At 45.0% G+C, this 23514-nt stretch overlaps 1 protein-coding gene across 1 annotated transcript in view; it reads right to left on the reverse strand.

Moving 5' to 3' along the window:
* The window catches only part of cmya5 (cardiomyopathy associated 5), a 61026-nt gene that overhangs the window by 31808 nt on the left and 5704 nt on the right, over positions 1-23514 (reverse strand). The window contains exons 2-3 of the mRNA XM_031815692.1: positions 18770-21431; positions 15387-15812 (exon numbers count right to left, since the gene is read on the reverse strand). Coding sequence (XP_031671552.1) covers positions 15387-15812; positions 18770-21431 — 3088 coding nt within the window. The remainder of the gene's footprint in view (positions 1-15386; positions 15813-18769; positions 21432-23514) is intronic.

Genomic DNA, 23514 nt, shown 5'->3' on the forward strand with positions numbered 1-23514 from the left:
CTACAATCAGGAATACGACTTTCCCAAAACGGATCCTTTGTCTGCACCTCCCAGGGCATTTGAACTGATTCCAGAGGCCAACCCAAAACAATGCCACCGGAGGAGAGGGTGCCGGAGCGGTCTTCTAGTGAGACTTCGGATACGCACACACCACCTACCGCTCCCTAGTATATTACTCACAAATGTCCAGTCCCTAGTTAACAAAGTCGATGAAATACGGGCAAGAGTTGCTTTCCAAAGAGATATCCAGGATTGTAACATACTCTGTTTCACGGAAACATGGCTAGGTGGGGACATGCTGTCGGAGTCCATACAGCCAACGGGATTTTCAGTGCATCTCTCCGGTAAAAAGAAGGGCGGGGGTGTATGCTTCATGATTAACGACTCATGGTGTAATTGTAGCAACATACAGAAACTGAAGTCCTTTTGTTCACCTGACATAGAATTCCTCACAATAAAATGCCAACCGTATTATCTCCCAAGAGAACTCTCCTCGGTTATCGTCACAGCCGTGTATATCCCCCCGCAAGCGGATACCAAGACAGCCATCAAGGAATTTCACTGGACTTTATTCAAACTGGAAACCATTTTTGTAGCTTGGGATTTTAACAAAGCCAATTTGAGAACAAGGCTACCTAAATTCTATCAGAATATCAATTGTGGTACACGAGCTAGTAACACGCTTGACCATTGCTAACTTCCGCTATGCTTACAAGGCCCTCCCCCACCCTCCTTTTGGCAAATCTGACCATGACTCCAGCTTGTTGCTCCCCTCCTATAGGCAGAAACTAAAACAGGAAGCACACGTACTTAGGTCTATCCAACACTGGTCTGACCTATTGGATTCCATGCTTCAAGATTGCTTCGTTCACATGGACTGGAATATGTTACGGGTAGCCTCAGATAATAACATCGACGTTTACGCTGACTTGGTGAGCGAGTTCATAAGGAAGTGTATAGGAGATGTTGTACCCACTGTGACTATTAAAACCTTCCCTAACCAGAAACCGTGGCTTGATGGCAGCATTCACGTAAACCTGAAAGCATGTACCACCGCATTTAATCATGGCAAGGGAAATATGACCGAACACAAACAGTGTAGTTATTCCTTCCGTAAGGCAAACAAACAACCAAAGTGTCAGTATAGAGACAAACTAGAGTTGCAATTCAACGGCTCAAACACGAGACGTATGTGGCAGGGTCTACAGACAATCAAGGACTACAAAAAGAAAACCAGCCCTGTCGCGGACATCGACATAGTGGCCCATTACCAAAGACTGTGGGCTCTCCTTCTCAGTGGCCGACGTGAGTAAAATATTTAAATGTGTTAACCCTCACAAGGGTGCCAGCCCAGACGGCATCCCTAGCTGTGTCCTCAGAGCATGCACAGACCAGCTGACTGGTGTGTTTCAGGACATATTCAATCAATCCCAATCCCAGTCTGCTGTCCCCACATGCTTCAAGACATTTTTCTTGGGAACAGGAACAATGGTGGCCAAGGTAACTGAACTAAATGACTATCGCCCTGAAGCACTCACATCTGACCCTGGGTCTCAACCTTGCCCTATGCAACTGGTTCCTGGACTTCCTGACGGGCTGCCCTCAGGTGGTGAAGGTAGGAAACAACATCTCCACAGCGCTGATCCTCAACATTGGGTCCCCACAAGGGTGCGTTCTCAGCCCCCTCCTGTACTCCGTTCACCCACGACTGCGTGGCCATGCACACAAGTTTGCAGACGACACAACAGTGGTAGGCTTGATTACCAACAACAATGAGACAGCCTACAGGGAGGAGGTGAGGGCCCTCGGAGTGTGGTGTCAGGAGAATAACCTCTCACTCAATATCAGCAAAACAAAAGAGATGATCGTGGACTTCAGGAAACAGCAAAGGGAGCACCCCCCTATCCAAATCGACAGGACAGCAGTGGAGAAGGTGGAAAGTTTTAAGTTCATCAGTGTTCATATCACCGACAAACTGAAATGGTCCACACACACAGACAGTGTGGTGAAGAAGGTGCAACAGTGCCTCTTCAACCTCAGGAGGCCGAAAAATGTGGCTTGCCCCCGAAAACCCTCAGTAACTTTTACAGGTGCACAATTGAGAGCATCCTGTCGTGCTGTATCACCGCCTGATATGGCAACTGCACCGCCCACAACCGCAAGGCTCTCCAGAGGGTGGTGCAGTCTGCACAACGCATCACCGGGGGCAAACCACCTGCCCTCCAGGACACCTACAACACCCGATGTCACAGGAAGGCAAAAAATATCATCAAGGACAATAACCACCCGAGCAACTGCCTGTTCACCCCGCTAACATCCAGAAGGCAAGGTTAGTACAGGTGCATCAAAGCTGGGACCGAGAGACTGAAAAACAACTTCTATCTCAAGGCCATTAGACTGTTAAACAGCCATCACTATCACATTAGAGGCTGCTGCCTATAGGCATAGACTAGGAATCACTGGCCACTTTAAGAAATGGAACACCAGTCACTTAAATAATGTTTACATACACGGCCAGTCAAACATTTTAGAACACCTACTCATTCAAGGGTTTTTCTTTATTTTTACTATTTTCTACATGGTAGAATAATAGTGAAGACATTAACACTATGAAATAACACATATGGAATCATGTAGTAACCAAAAAAGTGTTAAACAAATGTAAATATATTTGATATTTGTGATTCTTCAAATAGCCACCTGTTGCCTTGATGACTGCTTTGCACACTTTTGGCATTCTCTAAACCAGTGCAGTCGCAAAAACCATCAAGCACTATGATGAAACTCGCTCTCATAAGGACCGCCACAGGAACGGAAGACGCAGAGTTACCTCTGCTGCAGAGAATAAGTCCATTATGAGTTACCAGCCTCAGAAATTTCAGCCCAGTAAATGCTTCACAGAGTTCAACTAACAGACACATCTCAACATCAACTGTTCAGAGGAGACTGTGTGAATCAGGCCTTCATGGTCGAATTGATGCAAAGAAACTACTACTAAAGGACACCAATGAGAAGAAGAGACTTGCTTGGGCCAAGAAACACGAGGAATGGACAATAGACCGGTGGGAATTTGTCCTTTGGTCTGGAGTCCAAATTGGAGATTTTTGGTTCCAACCACCGTGTCTTTGTGAGACGCGGTGTGAGTGAACAGATGATCTCCGCATGTGTATTTCCCACCATAAAGCATGGAGGAGGTGTTATGCTGTGGGGGTGCATTGCTGGTGACACTGTCTGTGATTTATTTAGAATTCAAGGCACACTTAAGTAACTTAAGATACCGTAGAATAGTATACATGTGTATACAGTGTATACATGAGATGAGTAATGCCAGATACACTACTGGTCAAAAGTTTTAGAACACCTACTCATTCAAGGGTTTTTCTTTATTTTACTATTTTCTACATTGTAGAATAATAGTGAAGACATCAAAACTATGAAATATCACATATATGGAATCATGTAGTAGCCAAAAAAAAGTGTTAAACAAATCTAAATATATTTTATATTTGAGATTCTTTAAATAGCCAACCTTTGCCTTGATGACAGCTTTGCAAACTCTTGGCATTCTCTCAACCAGCTTCACCTGGAATACTTTTCCAACAGTCTTGAAGGTGTTCCCACATATGCTGAGCACTTGTTGGCTTCTTATCCTTCACTCTGCGATCCGACTCATCCCAAACCATCTCAATTGGGTTGTGGTCGGGTGATTGTGGAGGCCAGGTAATCTGATGCAGTACTCCATCACTCTCCTTCTTGGTAAAAATAGCCCTTAAACAGCCTGGAGATGTGTTGAGTCATTGTCCTGTTGAAAAACAAATGATAGTCCCACTAAGGCCAAACCAGATGGGATGGCGTCTCGCTGCAGAATGCTGTGGTAGCCATGCTGGTTAATTCATTCCTACTTCCATTTGTGTGTATTGGGTATATGTTGTGTAATTTGTTAGATATTACTTGTTAGATATTACTGCACTGTCGGAGCTAGAAAAACAAGCATTTCGCTACATCTGCAAATAACGTGTATGTGACAATCAAATTAGATTTTATTTGAGAAGGAGAGGGGGGGCAGTCAGTGGCGGTGGTGCTGAATTGTCCTTAAAGTGGGCAAAGAAGGTGTTTAGCTTGTCTAGAAGCCATAGGTCAATGTCCGTGTCGTGGCTGGTTTTCTTTTTGTTTTCTGTAATTGCCTGAGCCTCTTGCCTGAGCCATTGAATTGCAACTCCACTTTGTCCCTATACCAACATTTCACTTGTTTGATTGCCTTGCGGAGGGAATAACTACACTATTTATATTAGTCCATATTCCCAGTCCTCTTTCCATAGTTAAATCTGGTGGTTCGCACTTTCAGTTTTGCATGAATGCCGCCATCCATCCATGGTTTTTGGTTAGGGTAGGTTTTAATAGTCACAGTGGGTACGACATCTCCAACGCACTTCCTTATAAACTCACTCACGAGTCAGCGTATAGATCGATGTTATTCTCTGAGGGTGCCCGGGAACATTGCCCGGTCCGCGTGATCAAAACAATCTTGAAGCGGTGATTCCGATTGGTCAGACCGATGGTCCGATGGTTCTAGTCACGGGTACATCCTGTTTGAGTTTCTGCAAATCTATTTGGTTAAATGTTTTTTCTATGTTATGAGTCTAGAGACAGAAAGAGTGAATCATTTTCATGGGGTAGGGTAATTATCGATACCAAACACACACTAACAGGCTCACGAAGCACTCTGTGTGTGACTGAAATATGAGCTGTGTCTTTACATTGCCAATGACCTACACTGAGTGAACAGGGAGAACAGATCACATACAGTGCCTTGCGAAAGTATTCGGCCCCCTTGAACTTTGCGACCTTTTGCCACATTTCAGGTTTCAAACATAAAGATATAAAACTGTATTTTTTTGTGAAGAATCAACAACAAGTGGGACACAATCATGAAGTGGAACGACATTTATTGGATATTTCAAACTTTTTTAACAAATCAAAAACTGAAAAATTGGGCGTGCAAAATTATTCAGCCCCCTTAAGTTAATACTTTGTAGCGCCACCTTTTGCCTGCGATTACAGCTGTAAGTCGCTTGGGGTATGTCTCTATCAGTTTTGCACATCGAGAGACTGACATTTTTTCCCATTCCTCCTTGCAAAACAGCTCGAGCTCAGTGAGGTTGGATGGAGAGCATTTGTGAACAGCAGTTTTCAGTCCTTTCCACAGATTCTCGATAGGATTCAGGTCTGGACTTTGACTTGGCCATTCTAACCTGGATATGTTTATTTTTGAACCATTCCATTGTAGATTTTGCTTTATCTTTTGGATCATTGTCTTGTTGGAAGACAAATCTCCGTCCCAGTCTCAGGTCTTTTGCAGACTCCATCAGGGTTTCTTCCAGAATGGTCCTGTATTTGGCTCCATCCATCTTCCCATCAATTTTAACCATCTTCCCTGTCCCTGCTGAAGAAAAGCAGGCCCAAACCATGATGCTGCCACCACCATGATAGACAGTGGGGATGGTGTGGTCAGGGTGATGAGCTGTGTTGCTTTTACGCCAAACATAACGTTTTGCATTGTTGCCAAAAAGTTCAAATTTTGGTTTCATCTGACCAGAGCACCTTCTTCCACATGTTTGGTGTGTCTCCCAGGTGGCTTGTGGCAAACTTTAAACAACACTTTTTATGGATATTTTTAAGAAATAGCTTTCTTCTTGCCACTCTTCCATAAATGCCAGATTTGTGCAATATACGACTGATTGTTGTCCTATGGACAGAGTCTCCCACCTCAGCTGTAGAGCTCTGCAGTTCATCCAGAGTGATCATGGGCCTCTTGGCTGCATCTGATCAGTCTTCTCCTTGTATGAGCTGAAAGTTTAGAGGGACGGCCAGGTCTTGGTAGATTTGCGGTGGTCTGATACTCCTTCCATTTCAATATTATCGCTTGCACAGTGCTCCTTGGGATGTTTAAAGCTTGGGAAATCTTTTTGTATCCAAATCCGGCTTTAAACTTCTTCACAACAGTATCTCGGACCTGCCTGGTGTGTTCCTTGTTCTTCATGATGCTCTCTGCGCTTTTAACGGACCTCTGAGACTATCACAGTGCAGGTGCATTTATACGGAGACTTGATTACACACAGGTGGATTGTATTTATCATCATTAGTCATTTAGGTCAACATTGGATCATTCAGAGATCCTCACTGAACTTCTGGAGAGAGTTTGCTGCACTGAAAGTAAAGGGGCTGAATAATTTTGCACGCCCAATTTTTCAGTTTTTGATTTGTTAAAAAAGTTTGAAATATCCAATAAATGTCGTTCCACTTCATGATTGTGTCCCACTTGTTGGTGATTCTTCACAAAAAAATACAGTTTTATATCTTTATGTTTGAAGCCTGAAATGTGGCAAAAGGTCGCAAAGTTCAAGGGGGCCGAATACTTTCGCAAGGCACTGTATCAGTGTCACCGCTTGATGATGTCACATGGGACATTTACACGGATTAGAACAGGTGACATCATACTTTCTGAATGTGCATCACTGAGGCCTGAGGAGGGGATTTGGCATGGGAAGACACGGGCCCCTTCCATATGGACTCAGAGAAAATTGAAACAGCGGAACAATACAGATAACTGACGAGTGTACAAGACATTAAGAAAACCTGCTCTTTCCATGACAAAGACTGACCAGAGCTTAGATCCCTTATCGATGTCACTTGTTAAATCCACTTCAATCAGTGTAGATTAAGGGGAGGAGACAGGTTAAAGAAGGATTTTTAAGCCTTGAGACAATTGAGACATGGATTGCATACGTACGCCATACAGAGAGTGAATGGGCAAGACAAAAGATTGAAGTGCCTTTGAACAAGGTATGGTAGTAGGTGCCAGGCGCACCGGTTTGTGTAAAGGCCTGCAACGCTGCTGGGTATTTCATGCTCAACAGTTTCCTGTGTGTATCAATGTTCCACCACCCAAAGGATATCCAGCCAACTTGACACAACTGTGGGAAGCATTGGAGTCAACATGGGCCAGCATCCCTATGGAATGATTTCTACACCTTGTAGAGTCCATGCAAATTGTGGCTGTTCTGAGTGCAAAAGGGGGGGGGGGACAAAAAATGTGGAAGGTGTTCCTAACGTTTGGTATACTCAGTGTAAAGAACACACCAACATAACGTGTTTTAATAGGGCTTTGGGCCACCACGAGACAGACCACTCGTGCCCTGTGGATAGGGGCATTGTCATCCTATTGTCATGGAAGCCAAAATAATGGCCTGCCCAGCATTTTTATACATGACCCTAAGCATGATGTTATGTTAATTGCTTAATTAACTCAAGAACCACATCTGTATGGAAGAACCTGCTTTCAATAGACTTTGTATCCCTCATTTACAAGAGTGTTTCCTTTATTTTGGCAGTTACCTGTATCTTGGCACTATAACTGACTCAAAACTCACCTGGACTCCTAACACAAAACAGATATACAAAAAGAGACAATAACAACTATATTTCATCAGGTCAATACAAAAATAAACATATTGCACACATCCTTCATTAAGAGTGTTCTCACATTCTGTTTCCAAGCCCGGTACAATTACCTTTCCATCTCAAACAAAAAACAATTACACAAAATAGTAAAGCTGGCAAGTAAAATCAGTGGTGTTAGTTTAGTGAGCATGAAAGCACTGTTCTTGGAGAGAGTGGTGAGAGTGGTGAGAGTAAGGATTGCCACTCAACCAGGAGTACCAGCTCCTACCATTGCAGTTCTGTTCCATTTCTTTTCACTGTTGTAGCACATTTGACATGCATACATTCATCCTGCTCTATTCATTGCATTCCATGCGTGTATTTATTATTCCTTTTAAAACCTCTTAAGGATTCGCCCACTTTTTTTTTAAATCGTAAAATGACATGCATATAGCTCAGGACCTGTAGCAAAGATATGCCTATTCTTGATAGAATTTGTTTGAAGTTTGTGGAAAAGTGGAATTAATATAGAAGAATATAACACATTAGATATGGTAAAAGATAATACAAAGAAAAAAAACGTTGTTGTTTTGTACCATCATCTTTGAAATGCAACAGAAATGTCATAATGTATTATTCCAGCCCAGGTACAATTTAGATTTTGGTTACTAGATGGGAGCAGTGTATGTGCAAAGTTTTAGACTGATCCAATGAACTATTGCATTTCTGTTCAAAATGTTGGCTCAAGACTGCCCAAATGTGCCTAATTGATTTATTAATACATTTTCAAGTTCAACTCTCCTCAAACAATAGCATTGTAATAACTACTGTAAATTGGACAGTGCAGTTAGATTAACAAGAATGTAAGCTTTCTGCCCATGTCAGAACTTTCCAAAAATAAATTTCAAATACATTCCAATATTCAATTACAGTGGGTATCATAACTATTCACCCACTTGGATTTCTTCACATTTTGTTGCATTACAAAGTAGGATTTAAATTAATTCATTTAATGTGATTTTTTCCTGTCATTGATCTACACAAAATACTCTGTATGTCACGCCCTGACCATAGAGAGCTTTTTATTCTCTATGTTGGTTAGGTCGGGGTGTGATTAACGGTGGGTTATCTAGGCGAATTATATATCTATGTCGGCCTGGTATGTTCCCCAATCAGAGGCAGCTGTTTATCGTTGTCTCTGATTGGGGATCATATTTAGGTAGCCATTTCCCCATTTTGCTTTGTGGGATCTTGTCTAGGTATAGTTGCCTGCGAGCACTACTCTGAGCTTCACGTTTCGTTTGTTGCTTTATTGTTTTTGTTCTTTAAGTTTCTCTTCCAAATAAAAGGATGGAAACATACCACACTGCATCTTGGTCCACTCCTTATAATTATCGTGACAAAAGATCCCACCACAAACAGACCAAGCAGCGTGGCCTGGAGGAGCAGACATCCTGGACATGGGAGGATATCTTGGAGGGTAAGGGATCCTGGACATGGGAGGAGATCCTGGCTGGAAAGGATTGCCTTCCATGGGAGCAGACGGAGGCAGCGAAGGAGGAACAACGACTTCACTGGGGTTCGCGGCCACGTTGGAAGCCCGAGAGGCAACCTCCAAAAAAATGTTTGGGGGGGGAACACGGGGTGGTTGTTGGAGCCAGGTTTTGAACCAGAGCCAACTCCCCGTACTCACCGTGGGGAGCGTGTGACCGGTCAGGCACCATGTTTTACGGTGATACGCACTGTGTCTCCAGTGGGCATTCACAGGCCAGTGCGTTCTGTGCCAGCTCCTCGCACTTGTGCTAAAGTGGGTATCTGTCCAGGACGGGTTGTGCCGGCTCAGCGCGCCTGGTCTCCAGTGTGCCTTCTTGGTCCAGGATATCCTGCGCCGGCTCTACGCGCTGTATCCCCAAGTGCACTTTCACAGCCCAGTGCGTCCTGTGCCAGCTTCCCGCACTTTCTGGGAAGCTGGCACAGGACGCAGGATGCTCTCCCCAGTCCAGAGCTTCCGTGACAGTCCCCAGTCCAGAGCTTCCGGCGACAGTCCCCAGTCCAGAGTTTCCGGCGATAGTTCCCAGTCCAGAGCTTCCAGTGACATTTCACAGTCCGGAAACCTCCAACGATGGTCCACGGTCCGGAAACCTCCAACGACGGTCCGCGGTCCGGAACCTCCTGAGACGGTCCGCAGTCCGGAACCACCAGCGACGGTCTGCGGTCCAGAGCTTCCTGCGACGGTCTGCGGTTCAGAGCCTCCTGCGAGGGTTCCCGGTCCGGAGCCTCCGGCGACGATCTACGGTCCAGAGTCCCCGGCGACGATCCACGGTCTGGAGTCCCCGGCGACGATCCACGGTCCGGAGTCCCCAGCGACGATCTACGGTCCGGTTCCTCCGGGAACGATCCATGGTCCGGGGCCTCCGGTGACGATCCACGGTCCAGTTCCTCCAGGGACGATCCACGGCCCGATCCACGGCCTCCGATGACGTATCCACGAGCGGAGTGGGTACTTCGCACCGGAGCTGCCTCCGACGGTATATGCCCACCCGGACCCTCTCCTATTGACTCACGTTTTGCGGCCGGAGTCCGCACCTTTGGGGGAGGGTTACTGTCATCGGAGTTACTGTCAAATTGTTAGACCAAATACAATGTCATTTTACAGAAACAAATTAACAACAGACTTTCAGCATGCTTATAGGGAAGGGCACTCAACATGCTCTGCCCTGACACAAATGACTGATTATTGTCTGAAAGAAATTGATAATAAGAAGATTGTGGGAGCCGTTTTGTTAAACTTCAGTGCAGCTTTTGATATCACTGATCATAACATATTGCTGAAAAAATGTAGGTGTTGTGGATTAACATTCTCTGCCTTATCAAGAATGGACAGTTAGCTATCCAGTAGATCACAGAGGGTTTTCCTTAATGGAAACCTCTTTAATGCAAATTTGGTTGAGTGTGGTGTACCACAGGGCAGCAGGCTTGGACTATTATTGTTTTGTGCATGTATAATTACCTTCCACTGACCGTGAATAAAACATGTGTGTCCATGTTGGAGGGGTCTTTACACATAAAGGACCAAGATTACTATTATAACAATGTCTTCTTTTCTTTTTGACTCAACAGTATACACAACGTCTGCAACAGTAAAATTAATAACTGACACCCTTAACTTCTAAAAGATTATTTGTGTAGGAGAAATCGCTCCGTTTTGTTCATCACGTTTGGCTAAGAAATCCTCAAGGTGTTTTTCACATATCTATTCGATGATAAGTCATTCGTGGCAGTTGGGTTTCTCCTCTAAAGCAATTGGAAAAATACACGCAGCTGGAGATTACGCAATAATTGCAACGGAGGACACCAAGCGAGCACCTGGTAAATGTAGTCTCTTATGGTCAATCTTCCAATGATATGCCTACAAATACGTCACAATGCTGCAGACACCTTGGGGAAACGACAGAAAGTGTAGGCTCATTCCTTGCGCATTCACAGCCATATAAGGAGACATTGGAACACAGCGCCTTCAAAATCTGGGGCATTTCCTGTTGGAAATTTCATCTTGGTTTCGCCTGTAGCATCAGTTCTGTGGCACTCACAGATAATATCTTTGCAGTTTTGGAAACGTCAGCGTGTTTTCTTTCCAAATCTGTCAATTATATGCATAGTCGAGCATCTTTTCGTGACAAAATATCTTGTTTAAAACGGGAACGTTTTTTTATCCAAAAATTTAAAGAGCGCCCCCTATATCGAAGAAGTTAACATAGAGCTCTAGTCAGTTTTAGATTAGGTAACTAACAATAGGCTGGTGCTAAATATCAAAAAAACTAAAAGCATAATGTTTGGGACAAATCACTCGCTCAACCCTAAACCTCACCTGGATCTATTGAATAATGTGGCAATTGAGCAAGTTGAAGAGACTAAACTGCTGGGTGTCACCCTAGATAGCAAGCGATCGTGGGTTTTTCTTTATACCAAGAGCTGTCATCAAGGCAGATACTGGCTACTTTGAAGAATCTCAAATCTCAAATATATTTTTTATTTGTTTAACACTTTTTTTGGTTACCACATGCCAAGGCAGCAGCTACTCTTCCTGGGGTCCAGCAACATTAACGCAGTGATATACAATTTCAAATATGACATGACATTACCATTCATAACACTTTTCACAACACATTCCGTAATTTACAATATCATTGGGTGTTGTTATGAATGAGCCATCTGATTCAATGAATGATGGAACTGAGTTTGCCTTTTTGTCCAAATGTTTATTTAAGGTGCTCCAAAGCTTTTTTCTATCAATCTTTATAGAATTGATCTTTGATTCAAATCAAATTGTATTTGTCACATGCGCCGAATACAACAGGTGTAGACCTTACAGTGAAATGCTTACTTACACACCCTTAACCAACAATGCAGTTTTAAGAGAAATACCTACCAAAATAAGAAATAAAGTAACAAATAACTGAAGAGCAGCAGTAAAATAACAATAGAGGCTATATACAAGGGTGTACCGGTACAGAGTCCATGTGCAGGGGCACCGGTTAGTCAAGGTAATTTATGTAATATATACATGTGGGGTGGAGTTATTAAAGTAACTTATGCATAAATAATAACAGAGAGTAGCAGCAGCGTAAAGGAGGGGGGAGGGGCAATTGCAAGTAGTCTGGGTAGCCATTTGATTAGTCTTATGGCTTGGGGGTAGAAGCTGTTTAGAAGCCTCTTGGACCTAGACTTGGCCCTCCGATACCGCTTACTGTGTGGTAGCAGATAGAACAGTCTATGACTAGGGTGGCTAGAGTCTTTGACAATGTTTAGGGCCTTCCTCTGACACTGCCTAGTTTGGAAGCCCTGGATGGCAGGAAGCTTGGCCCCAGTGATGTACTGGCCGTACGCACTACCCTCTGTAGTGCCTTGTGGTCAGAGGCTGAGCAGTAGCCATACCTGGCAGTGATGCAGGTATGAGGACCCATGCCAAATCTTTTCAGTCTCTTGAGGGGGAAAAGGTTTTGTTGTGCCCTCTTCACGACTGTCTTGGTGTGCTTGGACCATGATCGTTTGTTGGTGATGTGGACACCAAGGAACTTGAAGCTCTCAACCTGCTCCACTACAGCCCAGTCGATGAGAATGGGGGCGTGCTCGGTCCTCCTTTTCCTGTAGTCCACAATCATCTCCTTAGTCTTGATCACGTTGAGGGAGAGGTTGTTGTCCTGGCACCACACGGCCAGGTCTCTGACCTCCTCCCTATATGCTGTCTCATCGTTGTTGGTGATCAGTTCTACCACATCAGCAAACTTAATGATGGTGTTGGAGTCGTGCCTGGCCGTGCAGTCATGAGTGAACAGGGAGTACAGGAGGGTTTCATAGTATAATTTCTTATTTTTATTCAGATAGACACATGATTTCTGAATATGCAGTACGTTTACCAAACGGTTCTGCAGCCAGACTTACAGTATGTGCCATTCCTTTTGCCTCATACCTCTCGACCATTACATTTGATCAATTCCTCATCAATCCACAGGGATTTAACAGTGTTTGCTGTCATTTTCTTAATAATGGGTGCATGCTTAATAGTAACTGGAATAAGCAATTTCATAAATGTGTCAAGTGCAGCATCTGGTTGCTCCTCATTACACACCACAGACCAACAAATATTTTTTACATCAACAACGTAGGAATCACTACAAAACGTATTGTATGACCTCTTAGACACTATATTAGGCACAGCCTTTGGAACTTTGGATTTCCTGATCACTACATGATCACTACATCCGATGGATTTGGATACTACTTTAAAGCAAATTTCTGCATCAATAGTAAAGATGTGATCAATACATGATTATGATGTCATTCATGTCCTGTTTGTAACTACCCTGTTAGGTTGACTGATAACCTGAACCAGGTTGCAGGCAACTTGCAGGCAAGTTACAGCTTTTTCAATATTTAAATCACCCAGAAAATGTATCCTGAATATTTTGGTACACCTACTGGAGAGCTCTTCTTTGTCTATACCTATTCAGCATTGTTCACACCCTCTTAGAGCCTTAGCCCCACCCATCTCTTTAAGGATTCACATGAGGTCATGTGCTAAACAGAGTGAGTAGTTTAGTAAACAACCAACGATTTCCAGACTAAAAGTAGTAAAAGTAGTAGCCAACAATAAGGAAAAACTTCAGGTAAAAATACACTATCTAGTCCTTGGCCTATATCGTAATCTGACTTTGCAGGACATGTTGTTCTTCAAATTACCATCTCTGGTAAACAGACACTATATCAAATACAATCTAAGTTTATTTGCCACATGCACAGAATACAGAAGGTGAAAATAGTTCAGTGAAATGGTTACTGCATAGTAGCAATTTCAAAAACAGAGAGTGTCCAGATAAATATACATTATAATTATTAGATGATGCTTACCCGACACACTAATCTAAATTGATGGGCCATGTGAAGGAAATGCTATAACCACCTCCCAGCCACATGTAGCTATGTGGAAGGGACACTATTGTCTACACATGTTCATGAAATACAATAGATGGCCATAATCACCCCCAGACACACCTGGCTAACTTGATGGGTCATGTAATCATCTGTCTTTTGTTTAGACATGTAGCTAGCTTGCAAAACAATGAACCGGCATAATCCCAACTCGTACTACTACCAATACAAACATTGTCATAGCTGTAGTATGAATCTGCAGGTAGCTAAAGCTAATCAACTTGGTTCATTGTTAGCTAGCTAACATTAGTCTATAACCAGCATTGCAAATGTGTTTCTGATTCAATTAATATTACGACACAGATCATGTAAATACGAATTTGTTCTTAACTGACTTGCCTTGTTAAATAAAGTGATATAAATAAAATGACCTGAAACATGATAGCTAGAGCGCAATGAGCCAACTGTAAAGCCTTGTGTTGTAGGTTATTGTCCTTGAGATAGGTGAATTCCTCTCCCAGTCTCTGGTGTAAAGCAGACGGAAGCAGCTATTCCTCTAAATAAGGAGGCAGTTACTTAGTGATGTGTTGTGTTGGATTTGCCCCAAACATAAGGCTCAGCATTTAAGGCCCAAAAAGTTGATTCCTTTGCCGTGCAAATTTTTTTTTCAGTTTTAATTTAGTGCCTTGTTGCATGTTTTTTTTATTTTTAAATTCAGCATTTTATATTTTCACTCTGTCATTTAGCCGATTATTGTGGAGTAACTACAATGTTGTTGATCCATCCTCTGTTTTCTCCCTTCACAGCCCTTGAACTCTGTAGCTGTTTTAAAATCACCAATGGCCTCATCCTGCAGCTCAGTTCAGAGTGACGACTCTATCTTTGTTGTGTCTGGGTGGTTTAATAAATCATCCACAGCACAATTATTAACTTGACCATGTTTAAAGAGATATTAAAATTTATTGGATTTTATTCAACCTTTATTTAAGCAGGAAGGCATGCTGAGACCACAGTCTCTTTTGCAGATGAGCCCCCTTTCATCGTATGAAACAAACACTTGAATCATTGTCTGATTTGTTATTATTATCCATTTACCAATCACTGCTCTTCTTTATGAAGCTTTCAAAAAGATCCCTGGTCTTTATAGTTGACAAAAAAAATCACAACTAAATCCATTTCAATCCCACTTTGTCACACAACAAAAATGTGAACAAATCCAAAGGGGTGAATACCCACTGTCCTTATTTTGTTTTGAAATGTATTTAAAATTAATGAAATACCTGAAATAGTATTTGAGCCCAGGTATGATCCACAAGTGTTGTATCTAGTTGTATAGTGCTGATTTACTTTGTTTTATGCATTTATGTATAATTGCACTAAATGTGGTGATGCTGTGCTGTTGAGTATAAGATGCAAGACACGTTTCCAGGAAGGGACACAATAATGAATTACCTGAATTGTGACATGGGGTGATGTGAATAATACTCTATCCACTAACATCTAACTTTGTCACTCACCCTGATGTCTTCGTAGGCTGTCTCCACGCTGGTGACCTCATGATCCTGGTGTCCTCCAGACAGTCTGTCAGTCTCAGAGAGCAGACAACCACAGCCCAGACAGAAGCAATCCATCCCCTGTAGGGCAGCAGCTGCTCTGGCCTGGCTCTCCTCCTCCGCATCGAATATCTCATAATCAGCCTCAATGGGCTCCTCGTAAGCGGGGAGATCCAACCCTCTCTCTTCTCTTACCCTCTCCTCCATCTCTCGCTCCTTCTGCCTCTCCATATCCATCAATAGGTTTTCTCTCACCCTTTCCTTCTGCTTTTCTCCCTCCAATACCAACTCCATCTCACTCTTCCTCTCCTGTCGCTCCTTCTCCTTCAGCCTCTGATTGTCTCTTTCTCTCTCCCGCTCCCTCTCCTGTCTCTTCTTCTGCTCCCTCTCCTGTCTCTCCTCCTCCCTCAACAACTCTCTCTCCCTCTCCTTTTCCTCCCTCTCATGTCTCTCCTTCTCTGCCCTCTCCTGTCTCTCCTTCTCTGCCCTCTCCTGTCTCTCTTTCTCTTCCTTCAGCCTCTGCCTGTCCTTTTCTCTCTCCCTCTCCACCTGTCTCTCCTTCTCCTCGCTCTCCTCCTTCAGCCTATGCATCGCCCTTTCTCTCTCCCTCTCTAACTCCATCTGTCTTTCCCTCTCCTGTCTCTCCTTCTCCTCCCTCTCCTTCAGCCTCTGCCTCTCATTTTCTCTTTCCCGCTCCAACTCCATCTGTCTCTCCTTCTCCTGTCTCTCTTTCTCTTCCTTCAGCCTCTGCCTGTCCTTTTCTCTCTCCCTCTCCATCTGTCTCTCCCTCTCCTGTCTCTCCTTCTCCTCTCTCTCCTTCAGCCTCTGCCTCTCCCTTTCCTTTTCTCTCTCCCTCTCTAACTCCATCTGTCTTTCCCTCTCCTGCCTCTCCTTCTCCTCTCTCTCCTTCAGCCTCTGCCTCTCAATTTCTCTCTCCCTCTCCTGTCTCTCCTTCTCCTCACTCTCCTCCTTCAGCCTCTGCATTTCCCTTTCTCTCTCCTTCTCCTCTCTCTCCTTCAGCCTCTGCCTCTCCCTTTCCTTTTCTCTCTCCCTCTCTAACTCCATCTGTCTTTCCCTCTCCTGTCTCTCCTTCTCCTCTCTCTCCTTCAGCCTCTGCCTCTCAATTTCTCTCTCCCTCTCCAATTCTATCTGTATCTCCCTCTCCTGTCTCTCTTTCTCTTCCTTCAGCCTCTGCCTGTCCTTTTCTCTCTCCCTCTCCATCTGTCTCTCCCTCTCCTGTCTCTCCTTCTCCTCACTCTCCTCCTTCAGCCTCTGCCTTTCCATTTCTCTCTCCTTCTCCTCTCTCTCCTTCAGCCTCTGCCTCTCATTTTCTCTTTCCCGCTCCAAATCCATCTGTCTCTCCCTCTCCTGTCTCTCCTTCTCCTGTCTCTCTTTCTCTTCCTTCAGCCTCTGCCTCTCCTTTTCTCTCTCCCTCTCTATCTGTCTCTCCCTCTCCTCGCTCTCCTCCTTCAGCCTCTGCCTTTCCCTTTCTCTCTCCCTCTCCTGTCTCTCCTTCTCCTCGCTCTCCTCCTTCAGCCTCTGCATCTCCTTTTCTCTCTCCCTCTCCACCTGTCTCTCCTTCTCCTCGCTCTCCTCCTTCAGCCTCTGCATCTCCTTTTCTCTCTCCCTCTCCACCTGTCTCTCCTTCTCCTCGCTCTCCTCCTTCAGCCTATGGATCTCCCTTTCTCTCTCCCTCTCCATCTGTCTTTCCCTCTCCTGTCTCTCCTTCTCCTCCCTCTCCTTCAGCCTCTGCCTCTCATTTTCTCTCTCCCTCTCCAATTCTATCTGTCTCTCCTTCTCCTTCTCCTGTCTCTCTTTCTCTTCCTTCAGCCTCTGCCTGTCCTTTTCTCTCTCCTTCTCCTTATGTCTCTCCCTCTCCTGTCTCTCCTCCTTCAGCCTTTGCCTCTCCTTTTCTCTCTCCCTCTCCTGTCTCTCCTTCTCCTCGCTCTCCTCCTTCAGCCTCTGCCTCTCCTTTTCTCTCTCCCTCTCCAACTCCATCTGCCTTTCCCTCTCCTGTCTCTTCTTCTCCTCTCTCTCCTTCAGCCTCTGCCTCTCATTTCTCTCTCCCGCTCCAATTCTATCTGTCTCTCCTTCTCCTGTCTCTCTTTCTCTTCCTTCAGCCTCTGCCTGTCCTTTTCTCTCTCCTTCTCCATATGTCTCTCCCTCTCCTGTCTCTCCTCCTTCAGCCTTTGCCTCTCCTTTTCTCTCTCCCTCTCCTGTCTCTCCTTCTCCTCGCTCTCCTCCTTCAGCCTCTGCCTCTCATTTTCTCTCTCCCTCTCCAATTCTATCTGTCTCTCCTTCTCCTTCTCCTGTCTCTCTTTCTCTTCCTTCAGCCTCTGCCTGTCCTTTTCTCTCTCCTTCTCCATCTGTCTCTCCTTCTCCTCGCTCTCCTCCTTCAGCCTCTGCCTTTCCCTTTCTCTCTCCCTCTCCTGTCTCTCCTTCTCCTCGCTCTCCTCCTTCAGCCTTTGCATCTCCTTTTCTCTCTCCCTCTCCACCTGTCTCTCCTTCTCCTCACTCTCCTCCTTCAGCCTATGCATCTCCCTTTCTCTCTCCCTCTCCAACTCCATCTGTCTTTCCCTCTCCTGTCTCTCCTTCTCCTCCCTGTCCTTCAGCCTCTGCCTCTCCTTTTGTCTTTCCCTCTCAAACTCCATCTGTCTCTCCCTCTCCTGTCTCTCCTTCTCCTCTCTCTCCTTCAGCCTCTGCCTCTCATTTTCTCTCTCCTTCTCCATCTGTCTCTCCCTCTCCTGTCTCTCCTTCTCCTCCTTCAGCCTCTGCCTCTCCCTTTCTCTTTCCCTCTCCTGTCTCTCCTTCTCCTCGCTCTCCTCCTTCAGCCTCTGCCTCTCCCTTTCTCTCTTCCTCTCCAACTCTATATGTCTCTCCCTCTCCTGTCTCTCCTTCACCTGTCTCTCCTTCTCCTTCTCCTCCTTCAGCCTCTCCCTTTCTCTCTCCCTCTCCAATTCTATTGTTCTCTCCCTCACCTGTCTCTCCTTCTCTTCTTTCAGCCTCTGCCTCTCCTTTTCTCTCTCCCTCTCCATCTGTCTTTTCCTCTCATGTCTCTCCTTCTCCTCCTTCTCCTTCTCTTCCTTCAGCCTCTCCTTTTCTCTTTCATTTTCCACCTGTATCTCCCTCTCCTGTTTCTCCCTCTGCTGTCTCTCCTTCTCCTCCTTCAGTCCCTGCCTCTCCCTATCTCTCTCCCTTTCCAATTGTATATGTCTCTCCCTCTCCTGTCTCTCCTTTTCCTTCCTCTCCTTGTTCTCCTTCTCCTGTCTCTCCTTTGCCTCCTTCAGCCTTAGCCTCTCCTTTTCTCTTTCCCTCTCCAACCCCATCTGTCTCTCCTTCTCCTGTCTCCCCCTCTCCTGTCTCTCCCTCTCCTCCCTCTCCTGTCTCTCCTCCTCCTTGAGCCTCTGCTTCTTTCTCTCCCTCTCCAACTCCCTCTCTCTCTCTAGATTAGAGTTAGGGCCTGGGCAGAGCTGTTTTCTCTCTGTCTCAGACACCATCATCTCTCTTGCCTCCTGCTGCGAGATTATCTCATACTCCAGCTCTTCTGCAGTCTCCCTGTGCAGCTCCATCTCTGAAACTACAGTTTCTCTGTGCAGCTCAGAGAGGTCTTCCTGAGGAGCAAAGCTCCTGAGGGGAGTGAACACCCACTCATCCTCACCTTCCAAGTCCTGCTTCTTCATTGGCTCTTTCTCCTGTCCCTTATCTCCCTCAGCAGGGGCAAGAAGTGACGCCCATCGCTCCGCAGCTTCTGCAGGAGGGGCAGTTGGAACTACTTCGGCTTCAGGATTGTGTGTGAAGGACTCCTCCGCTACACTCACAGGCTCCTCAGATCTATTCTCTACTTTTTCAACTTTGTGTGCTTCAGCTAGCATTTCCATTCTATTGATTGCTTCAGCTGCAATTTCAGATGCCATTTTAGTATCATCTGATACTTTCACAACAGCTACTGATAAATCAGTAACTGCCTTTTGAGAGACCCTGTGTAGCTCCAGTGCTCCTGCTATGGCCTCAGTTGGATCTTTAATAGCATCCTCTGCTCTTACAGGTTCAGATGCTTTAACTACAGTCTCTGTTTTACTTTCAGTTGACACCTGGTTCACCTGTACAACCACAGGCTCCTGAATTACAACTGGTTTTGCCACTCTAGACACTTCTACTTCGTCTTCTTTTTTCACCTCCTCTGCCTGAGCTAGTAGTTCTGTTTCATGGGATACTTTATCTGACACTACCTCCTCCTGGCTGTCAACCTCTGACTCATGTGCCTCAGGTGTTGTCTCACTTTTAGCTTGCTCTACCACATCAACCTTCTCAGGTTTCTTTCCTGGGACTAGATGGTCCTTCTCAACTTGAGACACTTTGCTGTCTGTATTTACAGACTCAGAGTCTTTATCTGGACCAGTTTCCTTGATGTGCAGCAAAGATTTCTCTGTTGATTCTTCCATTTCTGTTGATTCCTCCATCTCTTTATATCCTGCTGGTTGCAGGTACCCATTCATCTCTGCAGCTTTGATCTCCTCCTTCTTACTACACTCCTCCTTCTCCTCTTCTTCTTCTTCCACCACTCTCGTTAGGAATCCGGTCAGCTCAAACTTACTCTGCGACCACATCATTAGCCCCTCCCCTTTACCATCCACTTCTTCTGATTGGTCCTCCACATTGGGAGTCTCGTCTTTCAGGATAAACTTCTCCAGGTATCCGTCTGTTTCCTCTGAATCAGACAGTCGCCTCTGGAACGATCTGTCCGACCCCACGCTCTCTGCCTCTGAGCCTTCGCTGTCGCTCCTCCTCCTCTCCCCCATGGCATACTCGTACAGGTCGGAGTAGAGGAAGGACATGGCTGTGGGTTCCTCTAGCAGGATGGGATCAATGATCTTAGGGGGTCCCGGGGAGAGGAAGATGGGGGTGAGGATGCTCTCCTCTCTGCCGAACAGTGCTGACCCACTTTCCTTCAGAGACCTCAGACTCTCCCTTCTTCCTTCCTTCCCTCCCTCCTCTTCATCCTCTTCTCCCCTTTTCATCAGGTCCTCTAGGGGTGCGTGGTGTTTGTTCCCATAGAACACCTCATCCAAACGCTCGCTGGCAATCTCCATGTCTGTGACAAACACAAAGTCATCGTCCGGAGCTGCAGAGAGGCTGTCTGTGGCTGTCATCTGCCCCAGATTAGTCTCCTCTCGTTGGGGCTTCGTGGGTGTCTCGTCTCCCACTGGCTCTGGAACCTGCTGCCCAGGAACCACCTCATCCAGGAGGGTAAATGCCTCAAAGTAGTCCATGTTGCTGGTGCCGTCCTTGTGGCTGTGAGGCCCCTGTTGCTCTGTGGGTTCTGAGGGCTTAGACTCTCCTACTTCTTCTCCTTCTGTGCCCTCCTGTACCTCCTTCATTTCGGGGTAGTCCTGGGCAGGTAAGACCTCAGAGCCCCGCCTGGATTTGGACCTGATCCTGGGTGTCTCCTCCAAGTAGGACAGGTTATCTTGCAGCTCAGTGCTCTCCTCCTCGTCCACTGTGGGCAGTTTGGACGGGACTTTGATGTTGAGGATCTCATAACCCTCTGAAATCAGACTAAACAGCTCCTGCTCTTTGTCTTTCACTTCCCCTGACTCTGTGTCTGACTCTACACTCTCCACTCGGATGTTTGGCACAGACACCTCAGCCATCTCAGGCCTCTCCACCCCCAGTGTCGAGCCAGACCTGGAGCTCCCGGGTCTCCTTAGCCTCTCCCCCAGCCTGGCTTTTCCTCTCATCCTCTTCCTCCTCCGAACTATCTTGTCCTCATCGAAGACAATGGTAATTTTGCCCTGTGCACCTCCACCACCGGTAGCAGAGCCGTCCAAACTGTAGGTGTCAGAGCTGTAGCTGGCCTCCGACGCCCAGGGGGTGGAGCATCGGCTGGAGGCCGTTTCCCAGACTATGCCGCTGTCCTCACTCTGAACAGTCACCATGGAGAAGGACGGGTCCACCATCAGACACTGCAGCTTGGGCTTCACAGACTGGTCCTGGACCACCTCCCGCAGACTGAAGAAAGGAACAGGGAGTTAAATGAGTTACTTGGGAGCACATAAGAACATAGGTCTACAAGTGAAATGCACATGTGGGGGTACTTCAGGGGGTACTCCGGGAATAGCAAACTGTGAGCAAAAACCTCACATTGAACGTGATTACCTCAACCGTTTCTCAGCTTGATAACTAGAGAAGTGCTCATCAACTTGAAGTGTGTGTGTGTGCATATCAGTGCCTGTGTGTTATAAGTGATCAATCAATCAATGTCTGGTTGTGCGTGTGTGTTTGGCAAGGGGCATCGCTTGACCGTAGCTCTGTGAATCTTAATTGTACAAACCCTATTATCTGGCAGGCAGGGAATACTATGTCTAGATCAATTCTAGAGTGAAGATTCTACACCCCACTTTGCTCAAGCTGATCCTCTCCAATGGACTTAGAAGTTGAAGCTAAAAATGGGTCAATTTGGGGCAATCAAAGGGGAGAGTCAATAGGCAGGTTTCCATCGCCCCGGGTTTATTTAATAAAATCAACATCCCATTGGGCACACAGTGGTTGAATCAACGTTGTTTCCATGTCATTGAACCAACGTAGAATATGCATTGAATTGATGCCTGTGCCCAGTTGGATGTGTAAAGGAAATGGCAGCTATAGGATAAATGTTCTAAAGATCAACAACATTTTTATCTGTTCAAAAGAGTTGTATTTTTCTTTTGTTGAACTTTCTTTATTTGGATAGTAGCTGCGGCACACCTTTTGTAATATCCAGGAAAGTAGACCGGACACCATCGCAAATCACACATTGTGTCCTGTCACAGATAATTCTCTAACCACTTGCAAGAAGCCTGATCCAGGCCTATTTAAGTCAAGTCGGTCTTTGAGTGAGAATGTAATGGTCAACAGTGTCGAAGGCCTTGGAAGGTTTATGAATAAGGCAGCACAATGGTTTTTATGATCTAAGCAATTTAACACATCATCTATAACAAGCGTAGCAGCTGAAACTGTGCTCTGTCTGGGTCTAAAACCAGACTGGTGCACATTTAGAATAGAATGGGAAGTTTAAAAAGGTCTTAGCTGAGAGTTGGCCAGGGATTCTAAAACTTTGGAAAGGCAAGATAATTGATCTAAGTCAAAATGATCTACTCCATTGTTTAGGGGGGAGGACGTGTCACTTTCCAGATCTTAGGGTTAACACCAGGAACAATTGTCAAGTAAAAAATATAGGCTAATGATTCTGCAATAAGTGGGGCAGAGAGCTGCAGTAAGAAGGGATCAAGAGAATCAGCCCCTGTAGATTTGTTAGCAAGGCACTTACTAAATCATAGATATAAAATGGTTGAAATGAAAATAGAGAATGTGTATCTGGGAGTGCATCATTTTCAAAAGTTTTGAGGGGAATAAATGAGGAATTTCTAGAAACTATTCTTTAAAATAGATGGCCAGCTGAGGCAAAATGGTGTTTCCATCTGTCTGAGCTGATCTCAGTCCAGCTTTCAACTTAGTCTTGAAAGTTGTAATAGTAGAATGCACAAGGTGCAATTTCGAAATCGGTCATCAGTTTTCCTCTTGTCATGTCAGTCATTGAATACCTTAGAGAGCTATTTATAACTTGGCAGAAACATCCAGATCAACTAGCCCATGCCAGCTAATGTTTTTTAGCTAGGCTTTCAGAGATTTAAGTACTTTCCAGAAGTTTGCTGGATTCCTACTATTCTGACATACACAGTTCAAGAAGTACAGTATTTTGACTTTGCTTTCCAAACCAAAGACAGACATCTACAGTGCCTTCAGAAGTATTCACACCACTTGACTTTTTCCACATTTTGTTGTGTTACAGCCTGAATTTAAAATAGATTACATAGAGATGTTTTGTTACTGGCCTACACACAATATGCCATCATGTCAAAGTGGAATTATGTTTTTCAAAAGTTTTACAAATCAATTAAAAATGAAAAGCTGAAATGTCTTGAGTAAATAAATATTCAACCCCTTTGTTATGGCAAGCCTAAATAAGTTCAGGAGTAAAACTGTGCTTAACAAGTCACATAAGTTGCATAGTTGCATAATGACTACCTCATATTTGTACCCCACAAATACAATT

Source organism: Oncorhynchus kisutch, linkage group LG3 (assembly GCF_002021735.2).
Source record: "Oncorhynchus kisutch isolate 150728-3 linkage group LG3, Okis_V2, whole genome shotgun sequence".
Taxonomy (NCBI): Eukaryota; Metazoa; Chordata; class Actinopteri; order Salmoniformes; family Salmonidae; genus Oncorhynchus; species Oncorhynchus kisutch.